Genomic DNA, 14,374 nt, shown 5'->3' with positions numbered 1-14,374 from the left:
CTCTGCATTTCTTCTCTTGTCCCAGATTGTCCCTCCTGCAATGACTCCAGGGCCCAGGGAAGTCAAACGCATGTCCCTGTGAGTCTCTTAAGTCTGAGGAGGGGAGGGGAGTAGGGGTCCCAGCACCCTGGGTTCCCTTGGGAGACATGAGCAACTGCTTGGGGCCCTGGCCCACCGTTGGGGTGGGGGGCTGCCCCAATACTCACAAGCAGGGCACAAGGCGGGCAAAGCTGTGGTGCCAGCCAGGCCTCCCCAACCCTCTCCTGGGTGGAGGGACCAAGGCTGGTCAGCAGAGCCCGGCCCCAGCCTGCAGGGCCCCCAGGATGGTCACAGAGAGAGCACGTGGGTTTTTAACTGTTTTATTGAAGAAAAGAAAAGGAGAGAAAAAATAGATTCCCCACCCTTGCCTCATCCCAGAGTGGGCCTCTAGTCCGGCCCTTGTAGGCAGGCAGGAGAGGGCTGTGCTCTCCGCCTGGGTCAAGGAGGTCCAGGCCCTGGGGGGGGGGGGCTGGCTGCTTCCCGAGGAATGGGGGTGTCTAAAAAACGGTGTCAGGCCGGCCGGAACAAGCAGGCTGGTCCTCTGTTGCAGCGGCTCAGGCGGGCATCCCAGGGGTGCAGACCGCACCCGGCCTGGCCATTGTCCACAACCGCCTGCCCGACCACCGGGGTTGGGTCCGAGGAGGGCCGAGTCTGAGGCATCTTCTGGCCTCTGCAGCCCTGTGCCACTGGGGCCACCGCCTCCTGTCCCGTCTGGCTCTGGTCCCAACACTGAGGGTCTCTGCCTGGCCGCCGTCCAAGTGCCCTGAGGCCGGGGCGCAGGCCTGGCCCGCTGCCCGCGAGCGTGTCTGTGCCCGTCCTGCAGCAGGAGCGGGCAGAGCAGCCTCCCTCCTCCGTGCCGGTGTGTGGCCGTCGCCCACCCGCTCAGACCTCGGTCTGGAGGTCGATGATGTCCTGGCCCACCAGCGGGATGGTGGCCCCCGACTTCTCCCACTCCACGCTGCGCAGCTCCAGCGGCGACGGCGGCAGCGGCTCCAGCTCCTTCTTCACCCAGGTGGGCGGCCCGTGGGCTTTCCGGAGGCTCTCCCAGGGCCGCTTGTTGGGCGTCTGCTGCTTCTCTGGCTGCTGGGCAGCAGGCGGTGGACGGGGTGGGACGGAGAGAGAGAGAGACGGTGAGGGGGAAAAGGATGCTGACACCCGGCGACAGGGAGGAAGGGAGCAGAGAGGCGCGGGCAGGGCAGCGGGAGGCCCAGCACAGTGGGGAGGGCAGGGGCAGAGCCCTTCCTGGACAGCACAAGGGCTGCGGCCCCCCTGCTAGGTCAGGGTCCGGGGTGACCTGCAGGGAAGGGCAGCTAGGGGCCCTGCCTGCTCAGCACCCCTCGCGTGGCTCTCCGAGGCCACCTCCCCGGCTGCCCTGGCCCTCCAACACCCTGCCTGCCCGTCCACTTCTTCCCGGGCCCAGCACGGGCCGGAGGGGGGCCAGGCGGGGGCGCTGGGCCAGCCAGGGAAAGGCTGGACAAATGAACAAATGGACGCAGCGGGGTCGGAGGAGGAGGGAGAAGGCCGGCTCACCTAAGGGCTCTCCCTCGACTGCCCTGCCCGCACCAGCCCCACCCACCGCCCCATGGCCCTGCCGCCCTGACCTTGCTCTCCGGGCCCAGCACCTCCTTGTCCTTCTCTGCATGCTGCAGCTTCCGGTTCAGGTCCTGGAACATGTCCTGGTGCCGCTTCCGTGTGTGCATGATTTTCTGCAGGGGCAGAGGGCAGGGTCCAAGCCTGGAGGGGCTGCCCTGCCCCACCCACCTGCGGGCTGACTCCTGGAGATGTGGCCTCCGGGTCGGGGTGGGGTCTTCCTCCCCAGGAACTGCCCTGCCCCACCCGCCTGCGGGCTGACTCCTGGAGATGTGGCCTCCTGGGTCGGGGTGGGGTCTTCCTCCCCAGGAACTGACTGCTGCACCTGCCCGCGGGCTGACTCCTGGAGATGTGGCCTCCCGGGTCGGGGTGGGGTCGGGGTGGGGTCCTCCCCCCCAGGAACTGCCTGCCCCACCCGCCTGGGCTGACTCCTGGAGATGTGGCCTCCCGAGTCGGGGTGGGGTCGGGGTGGGGTCCTCCCCCCCAGGAACTGCCTGCTGCATCGCCTGAGCTGCCTGGCCAGGGGCTCAGAACACACCTAGACCCAGGTGTTTGGGAGAGGGGACCTGGGACCCACCTCAAAGTCCAGTTCTGCGTACCGCGATTTCCGCCTCTGTGGGGAGAAGCGGTTTGTGTGCATTTGTAACCAGTTCCCTTAAAACCCCCCGGACCACAAGTCCTGGCCTCTCATTGCCTGCGGGTGGGGTACCAGGGTCCCCCCCTCACCCCATGCTTACTCTTGGGATGCTGGGCCTCCCCACCCCTCCAGTTTCTGAGCCCAGGTCCTACAGGCTGAGTGGGGGTCCACTCCGGGTTTCAGGCTGGTCTAAGGAGAGACTGGCAGCGACTGCCCAGCCCCAGAGGGAGCTCAATTCCAGCCAGTTCACCTGCAGGCTGAGTCCTGAGCCCCTTGCAACGGGACATCACCCTCCGGGGACCACCGGGTGGGAGGCTGCTCTCGCACAAGCAGCCAGCTCCCCATCGTGAGGGCCCAGCAGGGCCAGGGGGCGTGCCGGAGAACGGCCGATGCCACGCGCTCTGGGCAGAGCCAGGGCACCTCGGCCCCAGGCCAGGCCCACGGGGGCCTCTTCCAGCCGATGAGGCGGGATGCTAGCTCCTCAGTCCCCGAGGCCCCCAGGAGGCGCGCCCCTCCCTCGCTGACTCGAGACCCCGACTGCCCCCCCACCAGGCAGCCCTCACCTCCAGGGAGCTCACAGATAAGGTGGAGACGTTCTCATTCTTGCCCCCAGCCCCTGTGCTGGGCCCCGGGTGGGCAGCGGGGTTCCCGGGCTCCCCCAGGCTGGGGGGTGCTGGCTCCAGGCTGGGCGCGGGGGGCAGAGGCTGCGGGGGCGGCGGGGGCGGCGGAGGCGGGGGCGGCGGGGGCTGGGCCGGGGGGGCCTCGGGGGGCTGGCGGGAGGGCGGGCTGCGGGCCGGGAGGCTGGCGTCGGGCGCCATGTTGAGGTGGATGAGGCGCGTCTGGGGCATCTGGTCCAGGTGGATGCTGTACTTGGGCTCTTCCTGGGCCTTGGGCCGCAGCGTGGCCGTGGCCGTGGGCAGGATCACGTAGCTCGTGTCCAGGGCCTTCTCCTGGGCCCGGCTCAGCTCGGAGTCCAGCTTCTTGAAGATGTCCCCATCCCCCACGAAGGAGGACTTGGGAGCCCGGCTCTTCTTGAGGGTCAGCGAGTGGTTGGGGAAGTCGGGCAGGGGGCCGCCCGGGCAGTGGGGGGAGCCGTGCACGTGGAGCTTGGACACGTTGGCGGGCAGGCTGTTGAAGTTGGGGGGCGGCACCTTGGCGTGGGCCAGCTTCAGCTTCTCCTCCTCGGCCAGCGACGGCCGCTTGAGCGTGCCCGTGATGGTGGCCGTGCGGCAAGCCGCGATGTCCTTGTTCAGCACTGGGGGGACAGGGGAGAGGTCGGGACGGCTTGGCCAGGACCCCACTGGGCACTGCCCCTCCTGTCTGGCGCTATAGCAGCCGGAGTTCCTTCCGTCCTTTCACACTAGGCTGGGACACGGGGTGCCCCTCTGTCCACCCCTGCGAGAGGGCAGATGACCACCACCCACACACTACCCTTCCAGAAGCTGGGTGGCCTCCGGTGGCCCGAGGTGACTCATGCTGCCCAGAAGTGCAGAGACATAGCTTCTCGATGTGGGCAGTGGAACTACAGGCACCAGGCTGCCCTGAGCTCTGCCCTGGTGAGCATGCCCACCACCCACCTCGATCTTACCGGTCAGTTCAGCCCTAGCTGGCCCTCTGAGCGCCTGGGCTGCCCGGTTTGGTCGTCCACCCGGTCCCACTCGGGGCGCAGTCCCCCCTGCTGGCCGGTGGCCCAGTTCCCACCCACACCGGTGTCCGGCCCCAGGGCCGGTGCTTTGTCAGCTGCTTCCTGCCCCTGATCTCATCAGCACGCAGCCTCCAAGCTGCCCAGGCTGACGGTCACTCGCTCGCCACAGGTCGGAGCCTCTCAGGCCACCCTCCCTGCCCCTTCTCTTCTCAACACACTGGACGCCGGCACCCTGCCCCTCGCCTGCAGCTAACGTCCACTCCATGAGACCCAACAGGGGACTGGCCATCTTCTCCGCCACACCTGTGCCCCCCCCCCGGGTCAGGAAGGGCCCCACCCTTGCTGCCCTTGCATCTCCGTCCCAGTGAGGTCCCCCTGCCCACCGCAGAGTGAGTGCCAAGCCCCATGGACCAGGCTGTGTGCCCCCATGCACTGGGCATACAGCCCAAACCCGTCCAGGGCCTGGGCCCCGTGTTGGGGTGCCTACCGCACCCTGTGCTGGCCCACACCGGGTCCCCGCTCCCTGCACACTCAGGGCTTGGTTGTTTGTGACACCCTCTCCTAACGACCCCCACCCCACAGCCTCTAGCCACTCATTGTTCAGAAGGACCTGGGCCAGACTGGGTCATTTTCCTAATGAGAAAGGAAATGGAGGCTCCGAGATCAGTGCCGCCCAAACAGGGCGGGGCCAAGCCTCCCACAGCCCCCAGGGCGGGGCCAAGCCTCCCACAGCCCCCAGGGCGGGGCCAAGCCTCCCACAGCCCCCAGCGTGGGGCCAAGCCTCCCAGGGATGCTGGCTAGATAGCATGAGACTACTAAGGCAGCAGGGATGGCTCCAGTTCCTGCGCAGACCAACCCAGAGATCACCTCCTCCAGAAAGCCCTCCTGGGTCTACCTGGCAGCAGCTGACAGTCGCCACTTAGGGCTGTCTCTAGAGAAGGTGCTCCTCAAACCCCTGGCAGACCAGAGGGAGGGTGGCCCCAGAAAGACTGCCTGTCACTGCCCCAGACCCTTGGCTCATAGAATGATCCTTGGGGTTTTTCTCTTATTGGGCAATTAATTCTTGTTTTGCCCTTGCTTCCAGGAAGCTCAGCACTGGCCTAGGCCCCAGCAGCGGGTCCTTCTGCCTCCTTTCCTCCTGCTCCCCCTGAAGTCCCCTCATCTGAAAAGTCATCGGTGGCTGGACCAACAGTGAGGACATGAAGGGGACACAGAACACGGCCCTTGAGGGCGGGCAGGCCGGGGTCAGAGGTCAGAGCTTGCCCAGCCTCACTGCCCCTGAGAGGAGGAGGTGGGGGCCCCAGACCAGCAGTGACTGTGGGTGCTGAGGACTGGGGCACGATGTGCAGAGTGTGAGCCCCGGGCAGGGGCCCCAGGTGGTCCTCTCCGGGGCTCAGGACCCCACAGGTGTGGCCTGCAGCCTCAGGGGGTGGGGGGGGGCTGGGAGGCAGGGGCCCCAGGTGGTCCTCTCCGGGGCTCAGGACCCCACAGGTGTGGCCTGCAGCCTCAGGGGGTGGGGGGGGCTGGGAGGCAGGGGCCCCAGGGGGTCCTCTCCGGAGCTCAGGACCCCACAGGTGTGGCCTGCAGCCTCAGGGGAGTGGGGGGGCGGGGAGGCAGGGGCCCCAGGGGGTCCTCTCCGGAGCTCAGGACCCCACAGGTGTGGCCTGCAGCCTCAGGGGAGTGGGGGGGCTGGGAGGCAGGGGCCCCAGGGGGTCCTCTCCGGAGCTCAGGACCCCACAGGTGTGGCCTGCAGCCTCAGGGGAGTGGGGGGGCTGGGAGGCAGGGGCCCCAGGGGGTCCTCTCCGGAGCTCAGGACCCCACAGGTGTGGCCTGCAGCCTGGGGGGTGGGGGGGGCTGGGAGGCAGGGGCCCCAGGTGGTCCTCTCCGGGGCTCAGGACCCCACAGGTGTGGCCTGCAGCCTCAGGGGGTGGGGGGGCTGGGAGGCAGGGGCGCCGGAGCAAACTGAGTCTGCACAGGCCTGACCCAGGCGGGGCCCTGTCTCCCTGCTCAGGCCGGGGCTCCCGGGGTGGTGTCTCCGTGGGCCGGGTGGGCTGTGAAACCGGGGTGGGATGAGGACAGACAAATGGACACACCGAGAATAAAGAACAGAAAAAGAAGCAAGTGGACCCGGGCGAGGGCCACCTGTCGCTCTCACCTGTCAGGCGCTCACCTGATCTACAGGCCAGATCCACATCCTTCTCGAAGTCGGTCTGCAAGACAGAGACGGGCAGGCTGAGGGCTGGGGGCCAGCAGGCAGGGCGGGGCCGCTGCCCCGAGCACCCCGATGCCCGCAGGCTGGTGGACAGGGCCACACTGGGGCCGCAGTCACACCCTGGAGGGGCATGTGTGCCCGTGCGTGTCTGTGTTGTGTGTGTGCACACTCCTGAAAGCTGAGGGGGGGCCAGGTACTGATGTGTCCACACTAAGTGAACTCATGGAGGGCCACTACCCCCTGCACGCTCACACCTGTGACTGCACGTGTGTGCACATAAGTGTGTATGTGTGTGCACGAGCATGTGCAGGCATGCGTGTACATGTGTGAGCATGTGTGGAGGTGCACACATGACTGTGTGTGTGTGCACACTGTGAGCATGTGTGTATACGTAAGTGTGCACACACGTGGAGCCTCCTCCCCCCAGGCCGTGCGTAGGTTAGCTGGGAAGTGAGAGGCTGGTCCCACCCCAGCTCACTCGTTCTTGCCCCTCCGGCCTCCTTTCCCCAGGCCCCCAGCACAAGACCCCCTTTGCTGTCCCCCACATTCCTCCAGTGCCCCCTGCTGCCCAAGCCATTGCCCCATGTCACCCTTTCAGTCCTCGCCAGGCCCCGGGGGTGGGGGATGGGCGTCTGGCTGGCCCGGAAGAGGCGGAGCAGGGCTGTGACACAGGTGTCTCGTACCAGGGAGGACACCAGCTGCCCCTCGAGCAGCGGCCACGGTCCCTGCCGCCTGCAGCGCCCGCCCAGTCCTGGGCTAGGAGCGGGGGAATCGGGCTCCGGTCACCCCAGGCTGGTATGTGGCCTTCTCCAGGGGCCGGGGGGCCCCCAGGGATGGCCGTGCCCTTAATCTCAAAGCTGGGGTTCCTGCCCTGCAAATGCAGGGCTCAGGTTATTGGGGAGACCCCAGAGTCCGACCTCAGAGGTCAGGCCAAGAGCAGTGTCAGGAGTCCAGGACCCGGCCTCCCCCGCCTCGGGCCCCTGCCTTTTCCGTACAGAACACCCGCAGCTGACCCCGGCTGCCACCGGCCTCTGCTGGGGCCCTGCCTGTGACCCAACTGACCACTGTGAGGTGCAGGCACCTCGAAGACCGAATGAGTACCTCCTGCCTGTGAGGCTCACTGTGCCCCAGTGAGCAGCAACCTCGAAATGACACTGCGGAGAATTCACCCAGGGCACTACCGGGGCCAGAACAGCTGGTCTGACGGGGAGTCAGGGGGTCCCCAGAAAAGGTGGCATCTCAGTGGACACCTGCAGGGTGAGCTGCAGGAGGAGGCGGGGACAGGGGTGCCGGGGGCAGCATCTGGGGTCAGACAGTGTGCGTGGTGCCAGAGGACCTGGAAGTCAGGTCCTGAGGGGGGCCTGGCTGAGGACAGGGCCACAGCAGGGTGGGGCCAGACCGGTCCCCAAGGGAGAAGCTGGAGAGAGCAGGAGCTGAGCGCAGGGCGGGCCAGGACACCAGAGGCTGGGGTCTGACCAAACCACACCGCTGGTACAGGGGGCGGGCACAGCGTGGACACCAGTCCACCCACCCCCAAACCCTGGGCCAGGGGTTCACCCTGGGCACCCTCCGTCCCCCCAACCCCAGCCTGGGCTCCGAGCTCCCCCTGATGGGGCTGTGGGGCCTAGAGAGGTCAGAGGCAGCCGCGCCCGGCTCCAAGCCCTACCATGAGCTGGGCGTGGCCATTCTGGAAGGAGCCCCCCGAGTCCCCGTTGCCCTCCTCCTGGCGGTCCACCACGCGGCACTTCACGGCGTCCTGCACCTGGGGAGGGAGAGCACAGGCGGTCAGTGGCAGCTCCCGCCGGCGAGGACCGGAGCCCTGGCGCGGTGCGGGAGGGCAGCTGACCCCCCATTGCCCTCCTCCTGGCGGTCCACCACGCGGCACTTCACGGCGTCCTGCACCTGGGGAGGGAGAGCACAGGCGGTCAGTGGCAGCTCCCGCCGGCGAGGACCGGAGCCCTGGCGCGGTGCGGGAGGGCAGCTGACCGCAGCAGGCCCAGTGCCTGGGCCCAGCCTCCACGCGTCTGAGTCTCCGTGCCCTTTGGGGCAGGAACTCCGGAACCTGGCGCTCCGGGACCGAGCAGTCCTGGCTGGAGTCGGTAAGAAGCTGCCGTCAGGCCGAGGAGTCACCTGGTGTCCAGACCTGTCCTTTGTCACCACAGCCTCCGCTTCTCTGACTGTCTGGACGAGCCGAGGGCCTGGCCCTCACTCCCTCCGGAGACGCCTGGTCTGTGTCTGCAGTGTCCTGGGTGGGCCTGCGTGTCCGTGGGGGGCCGGGCACCCGCTGCGGGAGGATCAGCCACCCACTCCGCCCGAGGCGATGGCACCACGATGGCCAGGACTTCTCAGAAGAGGACGGTCAGCCGCCCTTCAAGTCCACCTCTCACTGCTTTCCAAGTTCCACTGTCCCCTTGGTGGACCGCGGCCTCGGTCTCACTGTCCACAGCTGCTCAGGGCCCGCTCCGTGGTTTTCATTCTCTTCCTGCTCTCCGATGTCCCCTTCTGCAGCCGGGCCACCAGGGACCACAGGCGTGGCCTTAGCGCCCAGTGAGCATGTGACCGTCTGGGCTGAACCCACCCCCGGCGAGTGAGCACTCCGCGTTGGGCTGCAGCTGCCCGTCTGCAGAAGGAGCTGTCGTAAACACGGATACGGGCCACTCGGGGGCCAGGACATGGGCCACGCGGGCGTTTCCCCGAGGACATCATCACGGGCGGTGACACTTCCTCCTCCTGGGCTCTATCTCCCTGGCCCGCTGGGTGGGTCTGTGGCTTTTCCGGAGCGGGCTGTCCTCAGGTCCTCGGCTCTCAGAGTGGACCCTCAGGGTCAACGGGCTGTTTGGACGGCATGAACTGCAGGTCTTCGTTCTCCTGCCTTTCACTGGGGTCAGAGCCCCTGGGGCTGGGGGTTCACATCTCCCCAGTGGCATGAACCTGTGGGGGGGCCTCAGCTGATGGGGTGAGCACGGTTGGCACGCACGTCTTCCCCGATTCATACTCGGTACGGCACCCGTATCTTCAGTTATGCAGGCACCTCCTGGCCCGTGTCCACACCGAGCTGAGAAGCTCCGTGGGGGTGGGGGGTCGGGTGGGGGCAGTGCTGCCAGTTCAGGGGGGACGGAAGCTGCTCCTCAGACTGGAGGAGAGCCGGCCGCCTCACTCCGGGCCTGGCCTCGGCGTCCAGAGGGCCCCGGCGGCCCCACGTCCCAGAGCTCTCCGGGCCTCCCCCCGTGCCTGTGCACTGGGCACAGCCCCCTTCCCGTTCTCCTGATCCCCTCCAAGCTGCCTGCTTTAACGAGTCCCTCTGCCTCCTTTCCAGGGCTGCCGGGGAAGCAGGACCTGCCTGCCCCCCCTGCCCCCCGACAACCTGGCCCTCCCCATCAGGGCTCTCCATGTGACCCCGAAGAAGAACCGAGTCGGGGATGTCAAGACGCCCACTTCCTCACACTTCCATCCCTCCAAGATCCGGGAAGCCGCCTTCCTCGTGGCGACCAGCAGGTGGCACCTGGGGAGCAGCTGGGTGGAAACCTTCCCCAGGTGCCTCGGGGAAAGGTCCGGAAAGTGTCAGAAGAGAAGTCTCAGCTGCCACGAGGCCTGCCCACATCTCTGGTGGCTCCCACAGACCCCAGGGGGACAGAGTGGCCCCTACCCCGGTCTGAGCCAGCATGGGGCACGGGGACACCTCTGTGCCTGGGCCAGGCTGACTGCCCAGCAGCCGCAGGGGACCCTGCAGGCACCCGGGGCCGAGGGCCCGGCTCCGTGGGCACGCCCCGCCCGGCCCACGGCGCCCACCTCTCTCCGCAGGATGCAGTGCACCATCACGATGACGAAGCCCTCCAGCGAGTCGAAGACGGCGAAGAGGATCTGGAAGAGGGCGGAGCGGCGGTCGGTGACGGCGAGCACGGCCGACATCCAGGTCAGCGCCAGCAGCGGCAGCACCACGCAGGAGCTCCACAGCGAGGCCCTGCAGAGAGCAGGGGGTCAGGGCCGCCCAGGCCACGCCCAGGAGGGGACACTCGGGACGGCACCTGGCCTCGCCCCGTGGAGGGGACACTCGGGACGGCACCTGGCCTCGCCCCCCCCTCCCTCCCCGCGGTCAGGGCTCCACAGCGGTCAGGGCTCCACAGCAAGGCCCTGCAGAGAGCAGGGGGTCAGGGCCGCCAGACCACGCCCAGGAGGGGACACTCGGGACGGCACCTGGCCTCGCCCCGTGCAGGGGACACTCGGGACGGCACCTGGCCTCGCCCCCCCTCCCTCCCCGCGGTCAGGGCTCCACAGCGGTCAGGGCTCCACAGCAAGGCCCTGCAGAGAGCAGGGGGTCAGGGCCGCCAGACCACGCCCAGGAGGGGACACTCGGGACGGCACCTGGCCTCGCCCCGTGGAGGGGACACTCGGGACAGCACCTGGCCTCGGCCCCCCCTCCCTCCACGGGGGCTCCCACGCCCGGGCTGTGTGTCTCCTCTCCCCGGGACGCTTCACCCCTCTGTCCTCTGCAGAGACCCACTGCTTGGCCGGTCTTGCTGAGTTCTGCCAGCAATGAGGGCTCCCAGGGGAGCTGGTACCCGGTGAGGGAGGGAGCCCTCTGGGACACTGGGCTCCCGACTGCTGTCGGGAGGCCCAGGGAGAGGAGGCGGCCCCTGCTGGTTCCAGCTCCCAGGGCGCCCACACAGCCCTTCGGCCCCCAGTCAGAGGTCCAGGGCCTGAGCTGCCAGGGGGCCACAGGGAGGGGTGCGTGGCCAGGCCTCTGAGCTCTGGACAGAGAAAAGGGAGGAAAAGAGAGCGGAGAGTTTGGGAGGGGAGGCGACAGGACAGACAAGGCCGGGTGGGTAGGTGACCAGGGCAGAGACAGACAGGAACAGACGGACAGGCACTGCCTCCTCTTGGGGGCCCTGGTCTGCCTGTCCAGGGAAGAGGCTGCCTCTGCCCCACGGCCCTTGCCCCCTTCTCCAGGGCCGCCTCCCCAGGCATCACCCTCGGCAGCCCGGGCCCCTCCCTGCACACCACGGGCTACACTTGTGCCCACTCTGCGCCCGTCTCCCGCATCGGGCAGCGGGGACACTAGGCCACGCCCAGGGGCTGCTGTGGGTGCAGACGCCTCCGCAGAGCACCTGGCATGCAACGGGTGCTCAGGAAACGTGGCCCAGCCTGGCACCACTGTGCCGCTCAGGGCCACGGCGAGCTCTGCCCCCGGGTGGGTGACTGCTTGCAGGGGCTCCAAGGGGCTGCTGGGGCCACTGTCAAGGTCACTAGGATTGGCAGCTGATGTCCAGACCAGTCCCCTCCTCCTACCTCACACAACAAACAGGACAGATGGGTGTAGGATAGGGCTACTATGTTGGGGCTGGGGGTATAGGGCTGGGGGCGGGGGAGAGAGCTTGGGAGGGCCTGGGGTTCCAGCCAGGACAAGGACCCCCAAATCAGTGGGGCCCTGGCCAAGAGCTCCTGCCAGACTGCACACTCTGCCCTATGGCCCAGGACCTGCAAGGGGCCCAGCCAGAAAGGCTGGACTGTGTCCATACTCACCTCTAGACCTCTAAGAGCCACAGCTGCCTCCTGGGTCCTCCTCCTCCTCCTCCCCCTACTCCTCCCGGGCCCTTCCCTCCATCCTGTTCCTCCTTTTCCTCTTCTTCCTCACTCTCCTCCTCCCCCTCCATCTCCTCCTTGGCTGGCCAGCCTCTAAGACTGAGGTCCCCAATCCCAGTCCCATCTCTTCTTGTCCTGCCTCCACCCAAGGCCTTCCCCAGCTCAGGGACAGCTCCTGGGCCCCCTGCCTGGTGATTCAGGCCAACGCCAGGGGTCACCCCGAAGCCACCCCTGCTCCCCAGGCATAGCATGGGCTCCAAACTGGACCTCACGGGCCCCTCTTCTCCCCACACAACCCTGCGGTCTCCTTGCAGGCTCCCCTCCCATGGTTCCTTCCCAAACGTCAGCTCTGCCCAGGGCACAAGACCCAGCCCCATCCAGGCCCTGGCTGACCACCAGCACCGAGGAGAAGCAGGCCGGGCGCAGACGGCTCCTGGTGAGGACGGCACCCACGGGCTTTCTCACTCAGAGGATGAGCCTCTGCCTCCTCCCACGCCTGCGGTGCCACACCTGGCACAGGGCCCGAACAAGCGGGCCCTCGGTGGAGACACACACAGCTGGTGACGTCTGTCCTTTGCCCCTTCCTGGCTCTGCACCTCCGTTCCCCCATCGTGGTGGGTGGGGTCGGTCATCTCTCTCCTCACTTCCAAAAAGCAGACCATCTCTGGCCGGGACCCCTGGATGTGCCCTGACCCCCATGTTCTGAGCAGGCAGGGCCAAGCGCCCCTCCCAAACTCCTCATGCTCCGTGAGTCATCCTCCCTCGGCCCGGGCCTGGCACGCACAGCCCGAGGCGTCTGTGCTGGCAGGCGGCTGAGCCCGGGAACCTGAAGCTCCTCTCCTCCCCGCGGCATCTGCAGAGGTCTCACGAGGGGACCCACGCGGGCCCCGGCATGACTGGAGGAGGAGAGGAGCTGGTGGGCGAGGTCCACGGGCAGTCACCCCATCTGTCCCCTCTGCAAAGTCGGACGCTCCCAGGTGGGGGCAGGGGCTCCACGTGTGGCTGGGGTGGGGGGCACGAGGGGGCAGGGGCTCCACGTGTGGCTGGGGTGGGGGGCACGAGGGGGCAGGGGCTCCACGTGTGGCTGGGGTGGGGCACGAGGGGGCAGGGGCTCCACGTGTGGCTGGGGTGCGGCACGAGGGGGCAGGGGCTCCACGTGTGGCTGGGGTGGGGCACGAGGGGGCAGGGGCTCCACGTGTGGCTGGGGTGGGGGGCACGAGGGGGCAGGGGCTCCACGTGTGGCTGGGGTGGGGGGCACGAGGGGGCAGGGGCTCCACGTGTGGCTGGGGTGGGGGGCACGAGGGGGCAGGGGCTCCACGTGTGGCTGGGGTGGGGGGCACGAGGGGGCAGGGGCTCCACGTGTGGCTGGGGTGGGGGGCACGAGGGGGCAGGGGCTCCACGTGTGGCTGGGGTGGGGCACGAGGGGGCAGGGGCTCCACGTGTGGCTGGGGTGGGGGGCACAAGGGGGCAGGGGCTCCACCTGTGGCTGGTGTGGGGGGGCACGAGGGGGCAGGGGCTCCACGTGTGGCTGGGGTGGGGGGCTTGAGGGGGCAGGGGCTCCACGTGTGGCTGGGGTGGGGCACGAGGACTGCCTCTCACGGCTGCCGGACCTCATAGGTTACATCCCCCCAGGCCCTGGGTACAGTTCCGCACATTACAGCACCAGGCGTTGCCCTCCATGGAGACTGGCGTGTGAAACCAAAGAAAAGGCCATGCCTGCACCCATGCGTGACCTGCGTTTCCCCCAACCTGTGACCTGTGTTTGCTGGCGCTGTAGACCCAGCGTGAAGGAGAACCCCCCCCCAGAGCCCTCAGCTCAGAGGCTTCTGGCTGAACCAGCCCAGCTCGGGCCGTGACCCCGTGTCCACCTCTGCTCATGTGCCCTGGCCAGCACTGCCCTCTGCCATCCAAGACCTAAGTGTCCAGCCCAGGGAGTGAACACAGGAGGTCTAGGGTCCAGAGACAGGACCACCCAAATGCTGTCAAAGTCGACTGAGCCACGCTCCCTCTGTATGTAGCCTGCACCTGGGACCCCAGGCCCACGCCATCCTGCCCTGCTCAAGCCCTTGGTGGCCCCTGCACCTGGGACCCCAGGCCCACGCCATCCTGCCCTGCTCAAGCCCTTGGTGGCCCCGGCACCTGGGACCCCAGGCTCACGCCATCCTGCCCTGCTCAAGCCCTTGGTGGTCCCTGCACCTGGGACCCCGGGCCCACGCCATCCTGCCCTGCTCAAGCCCTTGGTGGTCCCGGCACCTGGGACCCCGGGCCCACACCATCTTGCCCTGCTCAAGCCCTTGGTGGCCCCTGCACCTGGGACCCCAGGCCCACGCCATCCTGCCTGCTCAAGCCCTTGGTGGCCCCTGCACCTGGGACCCCAGGCCCACGCCATCCTGCCTGCTCAAGCCCTTGGTGGCCCCGGGCACCTGGGACCCCAGGCTCACGCCATCCTGCCCTGCTCAAGCCCTTGGTGGCCCCTGCACCTGGGACCCCAGGCCCACGCCATCCTGCCCTGCTCAAGCCCTTGGTGGCCCCTGCACCTGGGACCCCAGGCCCACGCCATCCTGCCCTGCTCAAGCCCTTGGTGGCCCCTGCACCTGGGACCCCAGGCCCACGCCATCCTGCCCTGCTCAAGCCCTGGGTGGCCCCTGCACCTGGGACCCCAGGCTCACGC

General features: G+C 68.1%; 1 protein-coding gene across 4 annotated transcripts in view; it reads right to left on the bottom strand.

The window, feature by feature from the left end:
* Positions 1–346: 346 nt before the first annotated feature.
* The window catches only part of ADGRB1 (adhesion G protein-coupled receptor B1), a 92,216-nt gene continuing 78,188 nt past the window's right edge, over positions 347–14,374 (bottom strand). For 3 of the 4 annotated variants that reach the window (XM_066379614.1, XM_066379617.1, XM_066379618.1), the window contains 7 exons: positions 9,913–10,084; positions 7,790–7,885; positions 6,067–6,121; positions 2,830–3,521; positions 2,207–2,242; positions 1,641–1,745; positions 347–1,119 (listed from right to left, as the gene is read on the bottom strand). In XM_066379614.1, coding sequence (XP_066235711.1) covers positions 922–1,119; positions 1,641–1,745; positions 2,207–2,242; positions 2,830–3,521; positions 6,067–6,121; positions 7,790–7,885; positions 9,913–10,084 — 1,354 coding nt within the window. In that variant the 3' untranslated portion in view covers positions 347–921. The remainder of the gene's footprint in view (positions 1,120–1,640; positions 1,746–2,206; positions 2,243–2,829; positions 3,522–6,066; positions 6,122–7,789; positions 7,886–9,912; positions 10,085–14,374) is intronic. The other variant, XM_066379615.1, reaches the window with a different exon arrangement.

Source organism: Saccopteryx leptura, chromosome 3, assembly GCF_036850995.1.
Source record: "Saccopteryx leptura isolate mSacLep1 chromosome 3, mSacLep1_pri_phased_curated, whole genome shotgun sequence".
NCBI lineage: Eukaryota > Metazoa > Chordata > Mammalia > Chiroptera > Emballonuridae > Saccopteryx > Saccopteryx leptura.
Note: the sequence above shows the minus strand (reverse complement) of the source record. Positions and strands in the feature narration are given on the sequence as shown.